Raw genomic sequence first — 25,248 nt, forward strand, 5'->3', positions numbered from 1 at the left:
AGGCTGAATGTGAAGCTGGTCTTCAAACCTTCTGATATTATGGACAGAAAAACGCTCTATTCAGAAAAGCCAGACAGATCTACGTCACACTGTCACTTAACATTCATGGACTCATCCATTTTCACTCACATCAGGGAAGGCGTCCAGGAAAGAGCAGAGAACATCTCAGCTGGTAGAAGCAAACTGTTAGCATTAGCAACCCCACCACATGGTAGAACTCCTCCAGGCTTGTGTTATTTGTGGAGATAAAACATCAATCTTGCTAAGTAAACAAAGTCAGTGGTATAGTTGTGTTGCTGTTAGCCAATTAGGGGTGAAATGTCCAAATATCAGGAAATAAGAACTAAAATCCTGTCGTCTGCAGCCACTTGGGGCAGCAGTAGCTCAACAGGTTGAGCAGGTTGTCCATTAATGGGAAGGTTGCAGGTTCGATCCCGGCTCCGGACAGAGAATTCTGCTGTTGTGTCCTTGGGCAAGACACAACCCATCTTGCCACCTGGTGGTGGTCGGAGGGACCGGTGGCGCCTGTACTCGGCAGCCTCGCCTCTGTCAGTGCGCCCTAGGGCTGCTGTGGCCACATCGTAGCTCATCACCATCAATGTGTGAATGTGTGTGTGAATGGATGTGTGAATGGATGAATGATACACTGTAGTGTAAAGCGCTTTGGAGTCCTTACTCTGAGAGGCGCTATACAAGTGCGGGTCATTTATCATTTATAATTTACTTTCTCACACAACTGAGTTCTACACCCTCAAACAGGCACACCAGAGTTGACCGTTAATAGTGAACGAGTTGAACTGATGATTGTTGGCACAGGAATGTACAAATTTGTAAATTACATAAAAAAATGAATAATTTTTCTCAAACTGATACTGACACATCACCCGTTTCTCAATACACATACTCGTCTGAATCTGTACTCTTGTACTCACATCCGTCTTGTGAGACAAAGGCCCAAGTACTGTTCAAATCCTAAGTACACATCATGGCAAGGACCCCCAAAGGTCCTGAATGTGTTCTTTCTCCGCCCAGTATATCGAGAATGCATCGAGGACTTGGGCAAGCAAGGTAGCTCATAACGCGTTGCAATCCATCATACCCCGAATGGAGAAGCTCATAAATGTAGTGTTCTATTATCACAAATAAATAAGTCAAAATAAATACATATGAAAGTGTCTGTTATTGCAGATACTTGTGTGTAACCTGTAAAAATTAGCTGTGTATATTTTCCCCTACTCTTCAAAGTCAAAGTCCCATTAGTCATCACACCCTGATGAAGTTCATCTCCACATTTAACCTATCCCCATGGGGAGCGGTGAGCTGCAACACTGGCCACGCTCAGGAACTATTTGGTGATTTAACCCCCAAACCAACCCCTTAAAGTGAATATCAATCAGGGAGGCATCGGGTCCCATTTTTAAAGTCTTTGGTATGACCCAACTGGGTTTTTAACCCCCATCTCCCAGTCCCAGGGTGGATGCTAACTGGCTAACACACTATCAAAATAGAAGCAGCGTAGCCTAAAGCTCTTATTTTGATGAAATATAATACATTTTGGTAAAGAAATTAACCAAGTATTATACAAATCCATTTTATTCATTGTTATTTATTTATTCAGAGGACTAACTAGACTTATTTTAATTTAAAATTGTTTGTTTAACCGTAGCATAAAGCAGCGCTGATGACATAACGCAGTAAGGTTCTGTTACAGATTCATTCCTCGTTCTCCTCCCAACTTTATGATGAACTTACCAAGGTCTCACTTTTCAAGGACACAAGAGCATAAAAGTGTACTTTAGACTGAGAAACAACCACTGTCTTTACTTTTTATGTGTAACTGAATCAATGGGTGTTTTTAAAATCCTTCTTGGCCGCAGGTGGAAGCCAAGCTAATCGACAAGCTGGACAGCCTGATGTCTGAGGGCAAAGGAGACGAGACCTACAGGGAGCTCTTCAACAGCATGTGAGTGGAGGAAGTCAGAAACGGGAAGTGGTTTGTTCCTGAAAGGGGAAAACAGGATTGAGTTTTCAGGTTTAGAAGAGATTAAAGCAACAAAAACTAAAAAGGTCAAGTCTGCTTTACTTTTCAATTTAAAATCAGATCTGTGTCTTTTAACATCTGAAGACCTGAGATTTTATTTGGTGTGCAATTTTTAATCTGGATGTGTAATACCTCAGAAACATAAAAGCAAACATCATTTTGAGCAAAAATAATCAATAATTATTAAAGGTGTGGTTGACTGAAAAAAAAACTGTTTTTAATGATTATTTCTGATTATAATGGGTCACTCTGAGATTTTCATGCAGCGTGAACATGGAAATAGTCTTCTACACCTATCTCCTGCTTTAGCTTCTGGTAGAAAATAGATGGTGAAATGCTCGGATTTGAACGTCCTCACACTGTGATGTCACACTGTGAATTAGCATTCATGGCCTCATCCACATTCTCTTAGCCAATCAGAAGTGAGGTGTGTGCATGTCATTAATAATAATGAGCAATCCTGCTGTTTTCAGCCCACCTCTGCACCAGCAAACATCTGCATCTCAGAACAGGAGCATCATAGCTTTTTTTTTAATGACTCATAAGGCATTTATTTACTCTAGGCTGCATGTCTATTGAACATATGAGTAAACCACACCTTTAAGAAACTAAAATGTAAAAAAATCAAAATTAAAAACTTTTTAAAAATGAAATGTAACAGGGAAAAAGGTCAGTGATCACTTTTTCTTTGATTTATTTCTCCATTCCATTCTTTAAAAAAAAAAAATTAACAAGCAAATACACCTTACAATCAACAGAATGAAAAGGAGCAGATAAAATAAAAGCTTCTAAATAATGTGCGCCACTCACAGCAATATCAATAATAAATAGAATGTGTTTAACTAATAATTTTAACTGAAAGATAACTGCAGACTAACATGTCAATAATTTACAAACAAATACTTCCTTTACTGTTCATGCAACATCGTGCACTTCAATCCAGGGTGAAACAGTAAGAAACAAATGACAAAAAACAACCAAACAAAAGAGAAAAACCAATCAAGATTATTTATATTTTCTTATCATATTGTTTTTAACAGTCTTTTTAAGCACTGTAATTGATTTTGTTGCCTTCAAGTTTTACTCCAGATTGTTCCAAAAACCGACTTCATACGCAGAAGATGATGAAGAAGAATAAAATATCATTTCTATAGCGCCTCTCAAGATAAAAATCATGAGGCGCTTCACAAAAACAAAAAAATGTAAAAAATATAAAAAATAATTGAGAAAATGGTTAATAATATATCTAAAATGAGCAAAAAATAGACAATTGTGATTAAAAAATGTTAAGAAAGAGAGAGTGAATAGGAAAGAGGGAAATCAGTGGATCTTGAGGAAGCTGGAATAGGTGGGGAGAGCAGAATAAAGAGAGAGTGGTGAAGAAGGTCATACAAAAGCCATCATGAACAAGTGGGTTTTCAGCTGCTTTTTAAAGGAGTCCACTGAGTCCACTGATCTCAGGCTCAGGGGGAGAGAGTTCCAGAGTCTGGGGGCCACAGCAGCAAATGATCTGTCACCTTTGGTCTTCAGCCTGGTGCGCTGCACAACCAGTAGGCTTTGATCACTGGACCTCAGGGACCTGCTGGGGGTGTAGGGACTAAGAAGATCACCAATGTAAGATGGTGCTTGTCCATGTAAGGCCCTATAGACCAGAACCAGGATCTTGAAATGAACCCTGACTTTGACTGGCAGCCAGTGAAGCTGGAGGAGAAGCGGGGTGATGTGGGTGTGTTTGGAGGACTTGGTCAGAAGCCGAGCACAGGCATTCTGAACCACCTGTAGACGGTTCAGGGAGGTTCTGCTCAGACACGTGAAAAGAGAGTTACAGTAGTCTAAGCGTGAGGAGATGAAGGTGTGGATAACTGTCTCAAGTTCAGAGCGGGATAGAATGGGACTCAGCTTAGCAATGTTCCTGAGATGGAAGAAGGAAGAGCGAACAAGAGAACTGACATGAGAATCCAGGGTGAGAGCTGGGTCAAAGGTCACGCCAAGATTCCTGACAGAAGGTTTGGTGTGAGAAGCAAGCTGACCAAGAGAGTCTCTGACTTTGGGAACCAGCTTGTCTGGGCCACATATGAGGATCTCAGTCTTGTCTTCATTCAGCTGAAGAAAGCTCCCAGCCATTCAGGTTTTGATAGAGTCTAAGCAGGTGTGTAACAGCTGCAGCTTAGACATCTCATGGGGCTTAAAGGAGATGTACAGTTGGATGTCATCTGCATAAAGATGGTAGTAAATTTCTTTGAAGGAACTCAGGATGTGCTGAAGAGGAAGCAGATGGAGGAGGAAGAGCAGAGGCCCCAGCACAGAATCTTGTGGGACACCATGGGTAAGGGAGGTGGTGGAGGACCTAAACCTGGAGACGGCCACAGAAATGGAGCGCTCTGAAAGATAAGAGGAGAACCACTCCAGAGCAGATCCTGATAGGCTTACCCAGTCTCTCAGCCTCTCCAGTAGCAGGTGATGGTCAACAGTGTCAAAGGCTGCAGTCAGGTCCAGCAGGACCAGAACAGAACAGTCCCCTGCATCACTGTGAGTCTGAAGGTCATTAGAGACCCTAAGAAGAGCTGTTTCAGTAGAATGAGCTCTACGAAAACCTGACTGGAAGCTATCATAGATGCTATGTTCATCAAGAGCAGCTGTGAGTTGTTTAGCCACAACCTTTTCCAAGATCTTGGAGATGAACGGAAGTTTAGAGATGGGTCTGAAGCTGCTATGGAGAGAGGGGTCTAGACTCGGTTTTTTAAGAAGCGGGTGGATTACAGCATTCTTAAAGTAAGCAGGGACCTGACCAGAAACCAGAGAAGCATTAATTATAGAGAGCACGCTGGGACCGATGGACTGAAAAGCACTTTTAAACAAAGATGAGGGTAAGATGTTGAGGGGGCATGCAGAGGTCTTCATAGAGTTAACTAATTTGGTTAACTCAGGCAAAGAAACAGGAGCAAAGCTGTCTAGGTTGATGGGCCTGGTTGGAGTCGGGAGAGGCGGCGATAAGGCTGAAGGAGAGATGCTAGATCTAACCTTATTGACTTTGTCCACAAAGAAAGACAGAAAGTTCTCACAGTCTGCAACAGAGTGGATGGAGGCTGTAGGAAAGGCAGGAGAGACGATGCTGCTGATGGTGTTAAACAGCACCTTGGGGTTCCCTTTGCTCTGGGACACCAGGTTGGAGAAATAGGAAACCCTAGTGTCTCTGACTGCAGAGTTAAAGGATGTCAGAAGATCCTTTAGGTGCAGCAGATGGACGTGGAGATGGGGTTTCTTCCACAAGCGCTCAATTTTTCTGCATTGGCGCTTCAGGCTGTGTAGGCTGTCATTAAACCAGGGAGTAGGGTTCACTGCAGGAACTGATCTGGTTCTGACGGACAGATGTTGTCCAGAATGGAGAGGCAGTGCTCGTTTAACTGAGAAGTTAAGGAATCTGGGTCGTTATCAGAAGAACAGGGTGGATCAAAAGCAGCAGAAAAATTGCTAGCTGTGCTCTCATTAAGATAACGAGAACTAACCAGACGGCGAGCAAGAGGTGGGGACGCAGAAACTGACAAGTTAAAGAAAATGCAATGGTGATCTGAAATATAAACGTCCTCAGGACAAACACTGTCAGCATTTAGACTCAGGGTAAAAACAAGGTCTAGAGTGTGCCCCCTGGTGTGTGTGGGGCCAGAAACATGCTGGGTAAAGCCGAAGGTGTCCATAAGGCTGGAGAAATTCATGGCAAAGTGATCAGAGGGATCATCATTGTGGATTTTAAAATCACCAACGATCACCAGTCTGGACAGCTTCACAGTGGAGGATAGAAAGTCACTAAACTCCTGAAGGAAAGAACTGTTTGGACCAGGTGGACGATAAACCACAGCACAGTAGAACGGGTTCTTACGCCCGACTTTAACCAGCTGCAGTTCAAAGGAAGCAAAGTGACCAGAGGTTGTAGAGCTACATGGAAGATGGTCTCTGAAAACAGCAGCTCCACCATGACCAGAACCCCGAGGCTGGCTACGAAAAGAATAACCACTCGGGTAAAGTTCAATCAGACCAGAATAATCAGATGTTTGCTGCCAAACTTCAGACAGAAACAGAAAATCCAGGTTTTTAGAGAGAATTAAATCATTGAACAGGAAAGACTTATTGTTAACAGAGCGGGTATTTAATAGAGCCATGCTGAGTGAGGAGGAGGAATCGGAAACTATAGAAACACATCTCTCCAACACATTGGTCCTGAATCTTGGCTTTAAAAATACCTCACATCCTTTTAAATACTAACAACTTAGACTTTTTTCAAATGTAGTTAATTTCTTGGTAAACATTTTATATGAACTTTAGAGATCAATCTTAGAATTCTGTAATCAACCAGATCATTACATTTTAATATTTGTAACTCGGCAAATAATGGACTGGTTGGAGCTCTTTAATATATGTAGTCACCAGGTCTCAGGAGGTTAATTATGCCACATTTTTCCTTTATTGAAACTTTTTATAACGACAGGTAAGTGGTGGAAATTTGGTCACTTTCTCCTCCTTATTCATCCCATCCCGTCTCCTGTTTGTTTTGCTGCATGCTTTGTATGCCTGTGTGTGTGTGTGTGTGTGTGTGTGTGTGTGTGTGTGTGTGTGTGTGTGTGTGTGTGTGTGTGCATGTGTGCTTGTATGTGTGTGCTGTTTGGGATTTTTCTATGTTCTTAAATCACCATCAAACCTGGGCAACTAATATTAGGACTTAAAAATACTATACACACATGAAATCTGTCCAGAAACATTATTATTCCCAGTGATGCAACTCTTCATTTGTCTCCTTGTAGATGTCAATCAAAGTTGCGTCTGCATTAGTAAACCTGCCATCATACACATTCCTGTTACATTTTCATATGAGATGTAAAATTACTGCCAAAACAAGATGTTTATAGTCAGTATTTTGTATTTATTTACTGGTGATTATTATTGTTTTGAATCTTGAGTGACTGTTTTGTGTTGCAGCTGCAAATAATTATAAAAACCCAGCATATTTTGATTGTGCCACCCACCAGCTTCACCAACTAACCCGTAAACTAGCTTGTGTGAGTGTGTGCTGATTTTAATCATGTTGGTATTAATTTATTCTGCCTATGCTTCCCGCCTGGAGTAGAATTCCTCTGTTTGGTCCATACCCTAGGTAAGACACTCTCCTCTTTGCTCTTTGTGTCATCTGTGTGAAACAGAAAAATATCATAAAATAAGAAGCCATGATAATTTGGCTCGTTTGTCCTCTTATGCTCAAGTTAACAAAAAACCAATGGCAAAGTTCTCATTTGATCTCCGGCAGGAAAACTAACAAGCATAGGTGACACTGGCATGACTGAGATTAATTTCCTCTTTTTTCTTCCTCCATCACATCTTCTTTTCTCATTTCCTTTCTCTCTCTAGTGTCCCTGGTTCCTCACATGTCTCTTTTTGTCTCTTTTCCTCCAGCCTCCTGAAGAAGATCGAGCGGGAGACGTGGAGGGAGAGTGGGATCTCTCTGATCGCAACCGTCACTCGCCTGATGGAGAGGTTGCTGGACTACAGGTCAGAGGTCACACTCTCATAAATGCACAAGCCTGATTCATCCATCAGTTATTATTTTAAAATAGTTGTTCACATTTGTTCTGCAGGGATTGTATGAAGTTGCAGGAAGTGGACGGGAAAAAGATTGGATGCACAGTCAGTTTACTGGTGAGCTACTTTTCTTTTTTTTTAGTAGCTGTAAATTCCAGATGTCCCTTAAATGCATCATAAGCAGATTAGAGGTAAATGGACATTGATGCAAGATGTTATAACTCCTAAAAACATGAGAACAGAAATGAGGGAGCAGAGATGAGGCTAACCAAGGCTACATGCTAATTCATTCAAAGGAAACTTGGCTCAGGTCAAAAGTTCTTTTGATTCCATTTAATTAAACTTTTGCTTTTGAAAATTGAGATTTAACTCCTGATTTGCAGTTGTCCTGACTAATATTCGTAATGGAAGCTTAGATCTGTAACGTCATTTGAGCCCTTACCCCACAGGAGTCAACAAAAATAATAATCTCAGCTTTTTTAGTTATTTTTTTCTTTTTAATTTGATGCATTTGTTTACATCTGGGGTCATGGGCATCTAGGCCAGACTAATCAAAACTGCTAGAATGTTGACCCAAATATAGATGGTTAATTCAGATGGACCCTTTAAAAATAAATGAATTAGGAAATAGATTTTTACAAATACTAAATACTAAAATACTAATAAATATGAAAAAAATGTTTTTCACATTAAAGAAAAATCGATTATTTAATGCAAAATCAATTTATTTGGGACAATGAGGGTGGAAGAAAATTATTAATGTAGAAATACTGTTCCTATTATTGCAATTATGTAAGGGAATCATTTTTAATTCATTTTCAAGCATGGCCATATTTATAGATATTCATAGAATTTATCCAACAAATCGAGTGTTTTTCATTTAAGAAGTCAAACCTGTTCGAATTTTATTGTTTTACATCCACAGAGATTTACACATCCTTTCTGCGCAGTAAATAGAGTACTTAAACTCTTATGTTTACATTTTAGTTGATGACAGTAAATAATTTTTGTTTTTCATTGTTTCATTCAATGTTAATATTTGTCTTTGATAGTTTGGGCCTGTGAGGCAAAACGTTTGGACACCTTTGGATTACATAGACATGAAATGTGTTAAACTGCAGCCAGCCACTAGGTGGTGCAGTTGGGTGAGCAGTTACAAGGAAAACGAGCTCGCAGAGGCAAACTATTTAAACAAGGCTGTAAAAATGTTTTCAGATGTTAAAACTTGAATTAATTATGACTGATTCTTTGAATGCATCTTTGTTCATCTGAATGATAGTTTTCTTGTGTGCACCTTTGATTAATGGAATCTTCATTTTTCAGAAGTACTTTCTTTTAAAATATTTGTAAAAAAACAAAACAAAGACAAAATCAGTTTGTCAAGTAAAACAAGCAATGAAATAAATGGAAATAACACCAGTCTACTGCAAACTGAGCAATCACCTTTAAATATTTAAAATCATGAATTTATTTTTAAACCAGTAGTTTTGTTCATTTTTACACTAATTTGGTCTTTTGTGCAAATGAAAACCAAATTGAGCACTTGTTCTATTCATAAAAATATGTTCAAGTGCTGCTTATACAGCAATTTAATTAGTGGTATTTATGAGCATTCTCCCTGTTAATTGGAGGTTTTTTCTTATCTAATTACATACCTCTGTGTCTGAGTGTAGACTACTCTTAAAATTCACTCTAATTCTTATCTCTTCCTCTTCTTTTATTTTGTTTCCATCAGAATTTCTACAAAACCGAGCTGAACAAAGAGGAAATGTACATCCGTTACATCCACAAACTGTACGACCTGCACTTGAAAGCACAAAACTACACGGGTACGCCCAGAGGACTGGACGTGTTTTACTGCTGAGTCACTGTGGTGAAACACACAAGTGTCCTGCCGCAGCCTTTTATCTGTTCTAAATCTGTTCTCTCAGCTGCCAGTGTGTTTTTTCTGAGTGGGAAACTTTAAAAACCACAGCCGCTGCATCGCCAGTCCCACGTACTTACTCTGTGTTGTGTTTGTGGGTGTCCCAGAGGCGTCGTACACCCTGCTGCTGTATGACGAGCTGCTGGAGTGGTCTGACAGGCCGCTCCGAGAGTTCCTCAACTACCCCATGCAGAGCGAGTGGCAAAGAAAAGAGTTTCTGCACCTCACCATCATCCAGAACTTTGATCGGGGCAAGGTGAGCTGGAACACACTGCTCCACATTTGAATTTGAACATTGCCTGGCCCAAAGAACTGTCCATACTGGTATTTTCTGGTTAATTATCAGAATTTGTGCAAAGCCCCATAAAAAAACTTAAAATAAAAAGAATTCTGTGTCCAACTAAGATCGTCAAAATTAGAAAATAAGAAACGCGTTTGAGCTAAAAAATTAAGGTCCACACCATTATAGCTTGGAGTACTCAGTTACATGAAATATTAAAGTCAATGTCTGTAGAATAGAGTTGTAGCGATTTTGATGCTTTTTAATGCAGAGCTGTGGTCTTAAATGCGGTTGACTTCAAAAGTTAACAAGTTATAGACATAACACCACAAACTGCCTTTTAAAGCTGCAATGACAAATTTGGAAAAGAAATTAGCCTAAAACTTTTTTTTCATGCTTCTTAACCACATTCTAACATAGTATAGCTAAAAATAAATTAATGAGATAAAAAAAATATTAATACAGTTGATCTCTCGCATTTGTCCAAAACCCTCCACCAATAACACGTCTTGAACCAAAAGCAAGCATTGGACCATCTGGATTAGAGCCCTGCACTGAAGCCCTAGGCCCTCGGGGTGGCCCGGCCCGAGGGCTGGGCTTCGGGCCAATGACTGTGTAATTACCTCGGACACGGGCCGGGCTGGGCACCTTTATTTTTAATCGAATTCATTAAAAAACTGAAACACTTGAACGCAGCAGCACCTGCTTGCTTCTCACGCACCAGCACCCGTTAGCTCAGTTAAGGTCTGTGTGGTTTATAAATGCTCCTATATAAACGAATTCTCAAACTGCTGATTGAAACATGTGCACCTATTCTAATATGCCATTTTATGTCCACTTTGATATGTCAGAAACCATTAGTTTATTCTCATGAAAACGGCAGCATTCTATTTTTCTGTGAATAAATTCGCTCTGCAGTAAAAAAATAAAAAAATACAGCATTCATTGCTGTTTTTTTCTAACGGAGAGCGCATTTTCAGAGCGGCAGATTAAATTTACAAACGCTATATTAATTGGGGGCGTTTATTTAATCTGCCGCTCTGAAAATGCGCGCTGCAGTTAGAAAATTAGAATGCTGCTTTTTTTTCTAATTGCACAAGAGCGCATTTTCAGAGCAGGTTAAATTTACAAACGCATCCAATTAATATAGTGTTTGTAAATTTCATCTGTCGCTCGAAAAATACGCTCTGTTAGAAAAAAAAGCTGCCTTGATGCTGTTTTTCTTTCTTTTCTTCTTTTTTTTAAAACTGCAGAACGCTTCTCACAGATAATTAGAATGCTGAGCATTCTATTACGCTAAAACATTATGCAAGGTTAAAAAAAAAGTCGGGCTCGGGTCAGGCCAGAGAATCCTGAATTTCGGTCCGGGTCGGGCTGGGGCTCCACCCCCTCGGGCCGGGCTGGACACGGGCTCAGATTTTAGGCCCGTGCCGGGCTCTAATCTGGATGTTGGTCTGGTCAGACCGCCAAACCTCCACACTTCCCTGCATCCTCCTTATGTTACGCACTTGTGCATTTAGCAAAAGAACACCTCATGGCTCAATAATATCATACCCATGAAGTCACAGACAACAAAAGACGAGTGGTGTTTAACACTATCTCGTTTCCTCATGAAATGTGGGTGTCCAGTTCCCGCAGAAGTGTCTTAGAGAAGATACCCAAGGGGAGGGGTGAGTGGGGCTAGGGTGACCGTGTATGCGTTAAAAACCCAGTTTGTTTTGTAAATTTGCTAAAGCGGCTTTAAATGTAGACGGAATTCATCCAGTGGTCCATAAAATATTCACATAGTAACATATTAACATAGTAATGAATTAACAAATTTAAAATAAACGTGCTCTACCAAACCTCACTGAGGCATGGCATCAAAACGCTGATGAAGGCAAACAAGGAGTGAAAGTGCAGCCCATATGGAGATTTGAGTCTTTTGAGATTTAAACATCTTTGGTGTGTTCTTGCTGTGTTGAAATTCTAATTCCATCTTTTAGTTCTTTTTAAAACACAGAAAGGTTTTATTTACCTGCAACGTTTCGTTTGCGGCTGCAAACTGACGAAGTTTGCAGCCACAAACGAAACGTTGCAGGTAAATAAAACCTTTTGAGATTTGTTCTCATGTTTTGTTTGATCTTTTTCTTTCTTTGTTTTCTTTTATGTTTTATTTCAGAGGCCATTTTTAAAATCAAAACTTAACTTCAGTCGACCAAAATGCTGAAATAAACTTTGTCCCAGATGAATTTACGTACCTCTGTAGGATAATTAAAATCGCTCTCTCATTTCTCCTAGTCCACTTTCACAAGCTGTGCCATCTGTTGGTGCTTTCAGGGGACCAGGAGGCAGCAGGAAAAAGAAGCATTCCATTTAATTAGCAAGGCAGTTGGTTTGCTGCACCAGTGTGATTGATGGCATTAGTGACTCACCAGTGCCATCAAGTGGGGCTGAGAGGTTTAGCAGCACTCCAGTAGCGTTTCCTTGAGCTTTATCTTTAGATTTGTGCTGATACTTGATTTTTGTTTTTCCGTGGCATCAGTGCTGGGAGAACGGCATCATTCTGTGCAGGGAGCTCGCTGACCAGTATGAGTCTTACTACGACTACAGAAACTTGAGTAAAATGAGGGTAAGTCTGTAAAATGTGGAGGTAAGCAGATGAGAGCAGAAGCATGATGGAGCTTAGTGGGCAAGGTCTGATTCAGCTGTTTTTTGCTGTAGCAACAAGCAGCTGACTTTGTTTACTAAAAGCATTGGACTTCTCTTTATCAGATGATGGAAGCATCTCTTTATGACAAGATTATGGACCAGCAAAGACTAGAACCTGAGTTCTTCCGCGTTGGATTCTATGGAAAGAAGTTCCCTTTCTTCTTGCGGGTAAATAATCCTCCACGTTTCCTCTCTCATGAATTGCCAGTTGAATAAAAGCAATCCTTTATTATTTGTCTCCTAAAAAAACTGAAATAGAATCTACTGAAATAATTCACTCTTCTTACATAAGTCTCCTCCAGTGGAATGTGACATTCAGCAGCTCCTATTCAGAGCTATTTAATGATGTAACAGGCCCTGCTGTCCTTGGTGGGATCCGCACACACAGGCTGCAGTTGCATGCTGCCGCCACTAGATGGCAATCTAGTCCCACGAGCCTTTGTTTTGATTTGATTTTTTCCCCTCTCCTCATCCCTTCTTGTTGCTGCAGAATAAAGAGTTTGTGTGTCGCGGCCATGACTACGAGAGGCTGGAGGCTTTCCAGCAGCGGATGCTCAACGAGTTCCCCCACGCCATCGCCATGCAGCACGTCAACCAGCCGGACCAGACCATTTACCAGGCTGATGCACAGTGTATCCTTATATATATATATATGCAGAATACATTGTTAGGAAAAACCTCAAACCCCAGGAACGTGCTTCTTATTCAGGACTATTACTACTCAGATTTTAGCTTTTGATCTAAAACTGCAGCTTATTCTTCCCAGATGTCCTAAAATAAAGCACAGGAAACATAAAAAATGACAGTTTTATCAGAGGAAGCAAGGCTTTAAGTAGGGTGATAATACATTCATTTGTGAGGCGCAAGATGTAGGTCAACAAATATAGAGTGTGTGGCCATAAACATGACTGAACTAACGCGAGGCTCCGCGTTTCCTGGCAGGTTTTTGTGCTCTGAATCCAAGCCCTCTCTGTACATAAATCACTGCCTCGCATTAAGACACCCCCTTCCTCTTTTTATTTCAATTCACTCAAACAATATGTGGGCCTTGTTAATTATTCACACAAATGTATGGGGCAACTGTTGGCCTAGATAGAGGAGCACAAGTACTGAGCAGCGCTTTGTGAGGAGCATGTTCATCCCAAATGTTGTTTTTCTGCTCATGATGACACGGATTTGTCTGCTGTGTTCTTCTCCCGTTACACCAATCAATACAATCTGTGTCAGAATGCTCACCCATTTGTGTGAGCTTGTCACAAACACTCATTCACATGGATTTGTGAGCTGTCTCAAGTTTTCCCGTCGTAAAGGTGACGCCGAAGCTGAATCACCTCCACTTTTAGTTCTGTGTTCTGTTTTGTGGTCATCACGGCCTCGAGGTGTTCGCTGGGCGAACTTGACGTTCGTGCTTTTCCCTCGTCGCTGTCTGGTGCTTTTCCTTCACTCTTATGTGCTTCCAGACCTGCAGATCTACGCCGTCACGCCCATCCCGGAGAGTCAGGATGTGCTGCAGCGGGACGGGGTGCCGGACAACATCAAAAGCTTCTACAAGTTTAATCACATCTGGAGGTTCAGATACGACCGGCCCTTTCACAAGGGCACCAAAGACAAGGAGAATGAGTTTAAGGTACACTTTCTACTTCTCACCTCACTGGGTGCCACTTTTTAAAGGGTTTCCAATTTTTCTCTCTCAATTTTTCCGTGTGAATCAGCGGCACTCATTTACTCCTGAACGAATGATAGAGTGGTCATAGACGTTTGGAAAATAGAAAGGTGAGATGTCTTTGGAGATGGAGGAGATGGTGTAAATTAAATGGGACATAATGGAAACATGACACAGCCATTCCAGTCCCCCATTAGCCTCAGTTTTCTGTTCTCACCTGACATGAGTGGATGTTTATCCCACTCTGGTCATTGGTTTGATTTTCAACAAGTTGTCTTCACCATGTCTACATGTGTCATTGCTTGTGATTGGCTGATTAGCTATTAGAGTTAAAGGGATACTTTGCAACTTTTTCACATTTTAAAATGATTTTCTTGAGCCAGCATGTGCTAAAATGACCATTTATAGGGTTAATGAAAGGCCACCCAGCTCCTTTCGCCCCTGAGAACAGAATATTCCACTTGCAACTTCAAACTGTCGGGCCGCTCTGTTGGGACTTGGAAAAAATTGAGCTGACAAACCTGGCGCTGCAGTCTGGTTCCAGCATGTTTCCTGCATGTTTTAGATCATGAACACAGCTGATTTGTTTAAGTTAGTGTTGAGTCACTCCTGGAGACACTAATGAAGGCTGGGGAGACGTTTCAAACGGACACTAGGGGGTGCTAAATACAAGCCAAACTGTCTCCCTTTAAAAACCACTGAAAAGGTTTATCTAATGACTTTGTGTTCGTGCAAAGTTGTCATAAATTTCATCTTTGTTGCACCTTAAAAAGACAATAAAAGACTAAATTCTGCTTCACTCCAATTCAAATCTTGGGTATTGCATCACAGTTTTGTGTCTCAGACAAGTTGCAGCCAATTGAGATTCTATTAAGAAACAGCATGTAGCGATAAATATAGATTTATATCTATATTTTAAATGTGGCGTAGATTTAGCTTGTTTATAATCTCATCTTAATGAATCGGGGCACCACCAGTTTCCGGAACTGGACCATTGGATTTAATATCTATATCGTTGCAATGTAATCAGTCTCCGAGTTAACAATACAAATTAAAGGATGAATTCTTGACAGAATGTGCCGATTATTCCCGAGAATTGCTGGACAATGATCAGGTGATATTTACGTTTTGTGAGTTTATTACAAACATCAGTTAAGGCATGGACAAAAGGACCAAACACAGCTTATCGTTTCATGCATGGAATTAAAGACAATTGTTAACCCAGAGCTTTATGGCAGTGATATGGAATAACTGATTTGTAATAAAGTGGAAACTTGGTGACACATAGGACCATATTAACTATTAGGAATAATTTCTGAAAGGAGAACCAAGGGAGGGTGTGTGTGTGTGTGTGTGTGTGTGTGTGTGTGTGTGTGTGTGTGTGTGTGTGTGTGTGTGTTCGGGTGGCTCGTTATGGCAGAAGGAAGGGGATCTTGAAGGCTAACGTGAATCTGGGATCGAAATAAAAACACGCCATAAAGAATTGGACTAATCTGAATTCACTAATCAGGCTTAGCACAACAGTCAGCCAGATGAGATGCTTCACAGACCTTTTTCCGTCGCCAAAGAGGTGTCCTGTGGGCTGGTTCAGCCGGTCCAGAAGCTTGAATGCGGCCTTCAGGGGCCGTAGGACTTTTTGGCACCTCAGCTTAGGTCAACGGTGTCTGTGGTGTATGGAAGAAGGTGTTCTCCCGTAGTGGCTTGATTCAAGTTTCCTTCATTTCAGTGGCCTCGAAACGTGGAATTCAGATCGCATGCCCAAATTATCCCAAATGGAGCTGAATCATCAAACTGTTCCAAATTGCTCTTACTCTTAATATGAAAACTCGAGCGCCACGCAGACTTCCGGTTTCACGTAGAAAGTCAAAACAAACAAACGGGATTGCTTCTGATTTTTACTGTAACTTTTGAGAGCTAATAATGGCTTAACAAATTTATGAGTGTCGGGTTATCTGGTGCTGGGCCCAAATGAAAAGCCCAGCAGAGGTTTGCTTAAGGCATCTTTCTTCTTTGTTCTGCCCCACGAGGTCTCAACTTCTAGTTTAATAAACTTTCTTTTTGTCACACCCACATGTATTTCACTCCTTAACCACTTGATGGCACTGTGGCTCTTTCAAATAAACTAACTTCTTAAAGATGGAAAGTCCATGATCACAATTTAACACAGTTATTCATATAAAGCCTCAAAAAGTATTACTTTAGCATCAAAGTATTACTTTAAATGGGAAAGAATAAAATTCATGTCTTAAAACTAAACAGTTTTACCATTAGCATGAACTTTTAACTGGAGAAACACAAATTGACAGAGGTTTAACATAAAAGAAAAACACAAAGCATGCAGTTAGGTTTGTAACTGATAAGATTTTAAACTTAGAGCACCTTGATTTCTAATGGTGAACAAATCTAAACACCTTTTGACTGTGGATCAGGGTCTTGATAAAGACTAAATTCTGAAGTCTTCCAGAACATGCCCTGAGAAGGTTTTATGAGCATTCAAACCTTGGAGGAGAGTACGGTCTTGGCAGTTTGACATGGATCAGACCAAGTCCTGATAATGTCCGTCTTTTTGATTGCTCGAGGGAAACAAACAAGTCAGTTGGCAAAATTTACGTTCCTGGGAGAAAATATAGGAGTTAGCCAGATGTTCGAAAATGTGGAATTTATATGATTATAAGCCTGTTTCAAATCCCCCCTTTTTTCTTGCTAAGTGTGAAAGAAACCTTTGTGTGAAAATGTCATTGTTCTTCTCCGTGTAAATCCAAACAAAGTTAATCTGAGGATATAAAATGTGGATTTCTGCTACAAGCACATGCAGCCTTTTGTGTGAGTACACCTTTTGTAATTTGTCGCTGTTGGTTATTTAAAAACATGTATTTACCCTATTAGCATTTTTTAACTTTGACACTATGTATTTTGTTCATTTGTGATGAGCTGTGTAGGTAGTGTTAACTTGCCCCGACGCTCAGGTATTAGTCTGTATATACTGCATGTTTTATTCATCAGGAATGCTGTAATTATGCACAAAATTCAGGCGCTAGTCAGAGCCGTGTTAAAGCAAATGAAGTCTTTACAGCTTGATGCTGGCGTCCCACAGCTGCACACACTTTGAGACACGTGCGCAGGCTGCACACGGAGCCCAAAATCACTCTCATAAATATTCATTTTTATCACTCTCATGCAGTTTTCTCATCAAACTTCCATCAAGGTCATTTAACACACATTAATTCACAGTTTTAAACTTTTATTGGCTATGTCTGTTCATCACATCCATTTCAAAAACGCCACACCTAAAAACATCTTATCTGTATTTTTCCAGAAAAGGTCAATGTTTATTTTAGGTTTTGCTTTCAACTTCCTGCTGTTTAGACATCTTTTTTCCTCCCCAAGTTGTGTTCAGGTGGGTTTGTTGGCCTTTAAAAAGCATAAAATCAATAAAGGGCAACAGGGTTGTGTAGCGAGTCAGAAGACCCTCCTTCAGCATGAGGACACCGGATCAATATTGTGCATCAGCTGCTCTTTTGGAGGGTCCTGAAGCAAGAATCCTGGTTCTAAATGTGGATTAGACTAAATCCAGCTTCCCTTGATCTTATTGTTGAGATATAATCAGAAAACATCCCTCTCATAGAAAAATGTTTCAGATTTTGTCTAACTTAGCTAAAAAATGTTTGAAGGAACAACATTAAAGTGACTTTCCAGGATTAAAGGCAAAAATGAGCACAGCAGTCTGCCACCCTAAATGTTTGTCAGCGTGTTTACAACACATCATAAATTCTATTAAAGATGCTCTGCTATTGAGTGAATCTGTTATGCTAATAGCCTCCGGTTAATACTAGAGTTTCCATGGTTTATGTCCTGTCAGAGTGACCTTGTGAGAAGTTGGCACGCATTCTGGCTGGAAGCTGTAGAACATGAATGATGATAGAAAATATAAGACATGACACCTGACCTACACCTGAAAGTGGGCGTTTGGCAGAATATGTGTGCCGATCTGGTTTTTGCCACTCTTAACAAAATGTTGGTAATTATATTATTTGCAATCTGTCAGAAATGGAATGCAGCAGTTATGGATTTTAGCTTATTTTGGAGTGTTCGGCTGATTCTGATGGGAGTATTGTGGGTCCCTGCAGAGCTTGTGGGTGGAGAGGACAACCCTGACTCTGGTCCAGAGTCTCCCGGGCATCTCCCGCTGGTTTGAAGTTGAGAAGCGAGAACTGGTGAGTTTAGTTTATTTTTTTTCTTCTTCGTTTTGAGGAAATAACCGTGACGGCATAAATACAACATCATCCCACATAAGGCACATGGCAATGCAACTTTATATTGTGGGTTGCAATTCAAAATACAGCTAGCTAGTACATAAATATTGATCCAAGTCATTTTATTGGGCAACAAAAAAAAAACATGCTTGGACTTTGATTTCAGGCAGAATTTTCCATTGGATTGCAGACAGATTACGTTTTAACATGTCCACGTTTCAGGGTGTGAAATTTAATTCTTTGGTGTTTTTAGGCTGAAATCTCTGTCTTACATGTAAATTCTCTAAAAGGCGGTTTGTTTTGGATGGTCTCATTGAAAACTCTAAAGAGTGGGTTGACTTTAAATGTAAGTTTTATCCCCCACTGTATGCAAAGACAAAACAATGCAGGTCTGTCTCCTAAGCCGTAAGCACATTTTCTTTAGTTCACAGCTGCTGAGCGTGGTGTGAAATTGTGAAATGTAAAGCCAGTATTACCCTATGATGGCTGTGCGGTGCACTAGCATATGAAATGTGAAATTGGCAAAAGGATTAAGGTTTGTCAAAAAAAAAAAGAAAAGAAGGGATGCACAAGAATAGGCATTCAGACATATGTGCAGAGGCGACCAACAGGTGATTAAATGCTGCATTTTAGCTGAATAAAACTCAAATATAACAAACAGATATGAAAAATGAAATTCCCATCAAAGTCTCTCCACCAGTAAACTAAAGCAGTGAAAACCATGTTTAAATTAAAAATCATGGCTGGTTTTATGCATGTTCTGTAAAGAACTATAAATTCCCATCTCACCCACCATGGATGGTTCTCATCCTTCCAATCTCAGGTCCTCCACCAGAGGCCTGGGAGCTTGAGGGTTCTGCGCTGTATCTTAGCTGTTCCTAGAACTAGATGTTTTTCCTGGGATCTGCTTTAGCCACTCCTTCAGTTTGGGGGTTCCTGCCCTGAGTGCCCCAATGACCACGGGCACCACCGATGTCTTTACTCTCCAGGTTTTCTCAAGTTCCTCTTTGAGGCCCTGGTATTTCTCTAGTTTTGCTTGTTCCCTTGTCATGATGTTGCATCACTTGGTATTGCCACATCAACCACAACAGTAGTTGTTTTTCCACCACCACAATGTCCGGTTGGTTCGCTATCACCATTTTTTCAGTCTGGATCTGGAAGTCCCACAGGATCTTGGCTTTCTTGTACTCAACCACTTTAGGGGGTGTTACCGACTGTGACCTTGGGACTTCAAGTCCATACTCTGCACAGATGTTTCTGTACACAATGCCAGCCACCTGGTTGTGGTGTTCCATGTAAGCTTTCCCTGCCAGCATCTTACACCCTGCAGTTACTTGGAGGATTGTCTCAGGGGCCTCTTGGCATAGTCTACACCTTGGGTCTTGTCTGGTGTGGTAAATCTTGGCTTCTGTTGCTCTGGTGTTCAGGGCCTGTTCCTGTGCAGCCATGATGAGTACCTCTGTGCTGTCAGCCACTTTGGTTATCTGTCTGTGGTACATCCCATGTAGGGGCTTGTCCTTCCACGATGGTATTTCCAGCGTCTCCTCTATTCACCATTGCCTGAGACATTCACTGAGCACGTCATCTGTTGAAGTCTTATCTTTGATGTACTTATGGATCTTAATATTTCATCCTGGACGGTGGCTCTCACACTCACTAGTCCTCGGCCTCCTTCCTTACAGCTAGTGTACAGTCTCAGGGTGCTAGATTTGGGATGGAACCCTCCATGCATGGTTAGGAGCTTCCATGTCCATCGTGGTCTAGACATTTTATAGATCTCTATATAACTTTTAGTTTTTGATTGTTGGCCGAGTTTTCCTTTGTTTTATTGGGACCACCAGCCTCTTCCATAAGGTGGCACTACCATGGAGTTAAAATGTTGATAAACCTAATCAAAAGTGAACTTGCTCATAGGCACTAAGTGCCATCCCATTTTCATTGTTGGATTGAACAATTCCAAGCCTTGGAGACTTGGAAGCGACTTCTCCTCTCAGACCAACATGGCTTTGCTTCTACTTCTTCTAGCTTAGTTGCCCGTATTGGGTTGAAATAAAGGCTTTGGAATAAATCAAGTCATGGATTTTTTTTTCAGAGTAAATATACTAAGGCACACCATAAAGTCAATGGGATGATATTGTGATGTTTGGGTGACTCCCACAGCTGCCACCACCTGAAGTTGAGCTTTGTCAGTTTTGGTTGAAACAAAAAAATCCATCAACACTTGGTGGACCAGATGGAGTGAGCTCATGGCCCAGATAAGCCCTATGACACAAGTGGACTTCCACTACATTTCACATCTAACATTTAAGGAATAAAGGTTTTTTATGTAGCACCTCTAAGATGAAGCAGAAATACCTGATCTTTTGGGTTAGGGGTAAAAGAGAGAGTGAGGGAATTCCCTACAGCACTGCCTTCAGTAAAACCATAAAGTCTGAAAAAACATTTCTACAACCTCTGTGTTCACAGGTGGAGGTGAGCCCGCTGGAGAACGCCATCGAGGTAATCGAAAACAAGAACCTGCAATTACGCACATTGATCACCCAGTGTCAGAGCCGGCAGATGCAGAACATCAACCCCCTCACCATGTGCCTGAACGGGGTCATCGACGCCGCCGTCAACGGGGGGCTGGCCCGGTACCAAGAGGTATGAAACGGCTCGATGGAGAATGGCGTTGGAAGGGCTTAGACAGCGAGGCTCGAGTGGGGAGCAGTGACATATAGATTGTCTAATGATGTATGAAGGTGGGATGTATGAAGCGGAGGGATGTATGAAAAAAGGAGAGCTTTGTGAAGGGAGGAATAGATGAACAGTTGGATGGATGGACGCATGAACGCTGGGCGATGGTTTGATCGAATTTATAGATGAGTGGAGAGCAGGAGAAGGTGGGGGCGAGAGCAGGGAAAACGAGATAGATGGGTGATGTTGGTGGACGGAATGGAGCTTTCACTCAGTGGGATGGATGGGTGGATGAAAGGATGAATGAGAGGGCAAAGCAGGGTCACGTCAAAAAATGGCAAAAAGAGGAATGGGGTTGAGAAATGCAAAGAGATGGATGGCTAATAATAGCTAGCTAAATGAGGTGGGAGTGTTTATACAGCTGCTTTATTGTACCTTGAAAAAAGTGAAAAACAAACATCTGCATCCACTCCAGTTTTTCTGCCTCCACCTGAGCATCTGGAGGATACCAGTACAGTACATTTCCATGGAGAGCCACAGAAAGAAAAGGAAAAAAGACTTAAAATCTACTCAAGGAAATAGTTTTTTACCCTCTGTAAAGTGAGTGGACTCCGTGTCGCATAGCAACAGCTGGGAGCGTGCATCTGGGGGAAGCTCACATGCATGGTTGTGCTTCTGTTGCTTATGTTATGATGTAGCTTCATATACTTTCCACCATCAGTGTCGAGTGAAATTCTAATGGATGGACCTTCAACGTATTCTTGTATGGTATCAACCTATAATGATCTGATAACCCCTGTAATGCCAGTTGACAGTTGTGGAGACTCGGCCAGGCAAATGAACCTAGTCATCAAACGTTGCATTTCAGCTACTCTCGATTTACCAGTCAATGCACGTTCCTACCCTCAACTATGGTCACGAGCTTTGGATATTGACCAAAAGAATGAGACTGTAAGTACAGGAAGTCAAAATGAGTTTTCTCCGCAGGCTCTCTCTTAGAGATAGGGTGAGAAGCTCGGTCATCCGGGAAGAGCTCAGAGTAGATCCACTGCTGCTCCACATTGAGAGGAGCCAGTTAGGATGCCTCCTGGTGAGGTTCTCCAAGCATGTCCATCTGGGAGGAGACCTAAACCAAGACCCAAAACACACTTGAGGGACTATGTCTCACCTGGCCAGGGAACACCTTGGGATTCCCTCGGAGGAACTGGCCCAAGTGGCTAGGGAGAGGAACGTCTGGGCCTCTCAGCTTAGGCCGCTGATCCCATGACCCGACCCCGGATAAGTTGACGAAAATGGATGGATGGACAGAGGGATAGCAAAACGCCAACGGCATTTGGAGTTTTCGCTGAGGAGACAAGACAAAAATTGTGCTCAAAATCCAAATTTCTGCCTGTCAAAAGCTAAAAAGTCACAACGCTGCTGCTGCTGCATCTTGATTGGTTATGGGTCCCACCGGTATGCAGCAGAACGCCACACTGTCACATATTATAATGTACATTTAATTTTGTTAGTTGGAGCTGTTTTATATTAGAAAATACTGTGGTTAGGTTGCTCTAAATAGCCCAAAATGTAGTTAGGTTTAAAAATCACAATCTTTACTATATGTTCCACAATCATATTAAATACATATACATAAAACATGTATGGTTTTGTGCGTGGCCTAAATTGATCCAGCCTTTTTAGTTTTCTTTATTAATTCTGGCACAATAAAAACAATTTATATTTTAAGTTCATTAAACAGCTCAGTGCTGCCACCTGCTGATGTAAATAGGTAATTCATTTAAAACGTGAACTCTAGATGGTATTTCACACCTCAGTAAATGGCGTTCAGTAATCTTCATTATAAGTCTTTTCATACTCAAGCAGGCCGACTGGGGTAGCAGTAGCTCTGGAGGTAGAGCAGGTTGTCCCGTAATCAGAGGGTTGCAGGGTCGATGCCGGCTCCCAGACAGTTATGCTGTTGTGCCTTTGGGCAGGATACTTCACCCTCCTTGACTGTTGGCGTTAGTAAGAGGGACCGGCAGTGCCTGTGTAAGGTGGCCTCACCTCCATACACTCCAAATCCTCCATCAGGAATCTTGGTGTGACCTTTGACCCAGCTCTCACCCTGGATTCTCATGTCAGTTCTGTTGTTCGCTCTTCCTTCTTCCATCTCAGGAACATTGCAAAGCTGAGTCCCATTCTGACCCGCTCTGAACTTGAGACAGTTCTCCACACCTTCATCTCCTCACGCTTAGACTACTGTAACTCTCTTTTCACGTGTCTGAGCAGAACCTCCCTGAACCAGCTACAGGTGGTTCAGAATGCCTGTGCTCGGCTTCTGACCAAGTCCTCCAAACACACCCCCATCACCCTGCTTCTCCTCCAGCTTCATTGGCTGCCAGTCAACTTCAGGGTTCATTTCAAGATCCTGGTTCTGGTCTATAGGGCCTTACATGAACAAGCACCATCTTACATTGGTGATCTTCTTAGTCCCTACACCCCCAGCAGGTCCCTGAGGTCCAGTGATCAAAGCCTACTGGTTGTGCAGCACCAGGCTAAAGACCAAAGGTGACAGATCATCTGCTGCTGTGGCCCCCAGACTCTGGAACTCTCTCCCCCTGAGCCTGAGATCAGTGGACTCAGTGGTCTCCTTTAAAAAACAGCTGAAGACTCACTTGTTCAAGCTGGCTTTTGTATGACCTTCTTCACCACTCTCTCTTTATTCTGCTCTCCCCACCTATTCCACCTTCCTCAGGATCCACTGATTTCCCTCTTTCCTATTCACTCTCTCTCTCTTTCTTAACATTTTTAACCACAATTGTCTATTTTTTGCTCATTTTAAATAAATTTTTATCATTTTCTAAATTCTTTTTTATATTTTTACATTTTTTGTTTTTGTGAAGCGCCTCGTGATTTTTATCTTGAGAGGCGCTATAGAAATGATTTCTTCTTCTTCTTCTTCTTCTTCTTCTTCTTCTTCTTCTTCTTCTTCTTCTTCTTCTTCTTCTTCTTCTTCTTCTTCTTCTTCTTCTTCTTCTTCTTCTTCTTCTTCTTCTTCTTCTTCTTCTTCTTCTTCTTCTTCTTCTTCTTCTTCTTCTTCTTCTTCTTCTTCTTCTTCTTCTTCTTCTTCTTCTTCTTCTTCTTCTTCTTCTTCTTCTTCTTCTTCTTCCATCAGTGCGCTCCAGGGCAGCTGTGGCTACATTGTAGCTCACCACCACCAGTGTGTGAATGTGTGTGTGAATGGGTAAATGAAGCACTTTGGAGTCCTCTGACTCTACAAGGTGCTATAAAAGTTTGGGTCATTTATAATCACAGCAGAGCCAGTTACACAATGGATTTCAGCCATCCTAAAACTGTTTTATATCTGAATTGTCCTGTCGTTTACCTAAAAGCTTTTTTTATTTTACATAAATATGAAAATATGACCAGAAAAATGTCAAGATTTCCTTCAAATTTTGATTCAAATAACTATAAAGTTACAAGTGAATATCCATGTGTGACAGTGTAAAGGTTTATGACGTGTTTGGAATAATAAGCTGTTATAAATTTTTCACTTGTGCATGTGTGCATGTGTGTGTGTGTGTGTGTGTGTGTGTGTGAGTGTGTGTGTGTTGCACTTGTTTTTGAAGCAGCCTTGAGCTTCTTCCCCCCTGCGTGTTTCTTTGGAAACAGACAGCTGCGTCCTTGTGAGAAGCTGTACTACGCTTTTTTAACACCCCCTTTTACCTCTCAGTGCCTCTTTTTTGTTTTCCTCCACGTTTCCTGCTGGGGTAGATTTGAGAGCAGATTGTGAGCTGTGCTTTTCATTATTTCATCCTCTCTTTCCCTCTTTGGTGTACTCAAATGCAGACTGAAAAGGATTTAGTCTAGTCTGCAGACATATGAAAAGTGTTCATGCGACTGTGCACAGCGGGGAGCTGGCAATTAATGTAAGGATGCAATAGGAAACTGCTCAGAAATGGCTCAGGCAATGTGTTTCTTCTGTGAGATTCCCTTTTTGAAGAAATAGTTTGAAAGTGAATAGAAGGTTCAGATTGATATATATATATAATAAATAAGTATGATTATTTCTTTCATAAACATAAGTGGCATGAATAGAGCTTTTTGAATTTGATACCAAATGAGCTTTTTCAATCAAAATTAAAAGAAAAAGAAAATCTATAGCTTTTC

General features: G+C 41.2%; 1 protein-coding gene across 4 annotated transcripts in view; it reads left to right on the forward strand.

The window, feature by feature from the left end:
• Positions 1 to 25,248, forward strand: part of dock4b (dedicator of cytokinesis 4b) — a 166,140-nt gene that overhangs the window by 117,323 nt on the left and 23,569 nt on the right. For 3 of the 4 annotated variants that reach the window (XM_015957327.3, XM_015957351.3, XM_015957334.3), the window contains exons 32-43: positions 1,878 to 1,963; positions 7,161 to 7,187; positions 7,484 to 7,579; positions 7,666 to 7,726; positions 9,345 to 9,438; positions 9,641 to 9,789; positions 12,338 to 12,424; positions 12,568 to 12,672; positions 12,995 to 13,136; positions 13,965 to 14,131; positions 18,295 to 18,381; positions 20,887 to 21,063. In XM_015957327.3, the coding sequence (XP_015812813.1) occupies positions 1,878 to 1,963; positions 7,161 to 7,187; positions 7,484 to 7,579; positions 7,666 to 7,726; positions 9,345 to 9,438; positions 9,641 to 9,789; positions 12,338 to 12,424; positions 12,568 to 12,672; positions 12,995 to 13,136; positions 13,965 to 14,131; positions 18,295 to 18,381; positions 20,887 to 21,063 (1,278 nt within the window). The remainder of the gene's footprint in view (positions 1 to 1,877; positions 1,964 to 7,160; positions 7,188 to 7,483; positions 7,580 to 7,665; positions 7,727 to 9,344; positions 9,439 to 9,640; positions 9,790 to 12,337; positions 12,425 to 12,567; positions 12,673 to 12,994; positions 13,137 to 13,964; positions 14,132 to 18,294; positions 18,382 to 20,886; positions 21,064 to 25,248) is intronic. The other variant, XM_015957343.3, reaches the window with a different exon arrangement.

The sequence above is a fragment of the Nothobranchius furzeri genome, chromosome 1 (assembly GCF_043380555.1).
Source record: "Nothobranchius furzeri strain GRZ-AD chromosome 1, NfurGRZ-RIMD1, whole genome shotgun sequence".
NCBI lineage: Eukaryota > Metazoa > Chordata > Actinopteri > Cyprinodontiformes > Nothobranchiidae > Nothobranchius > Nothobranchius furzeri.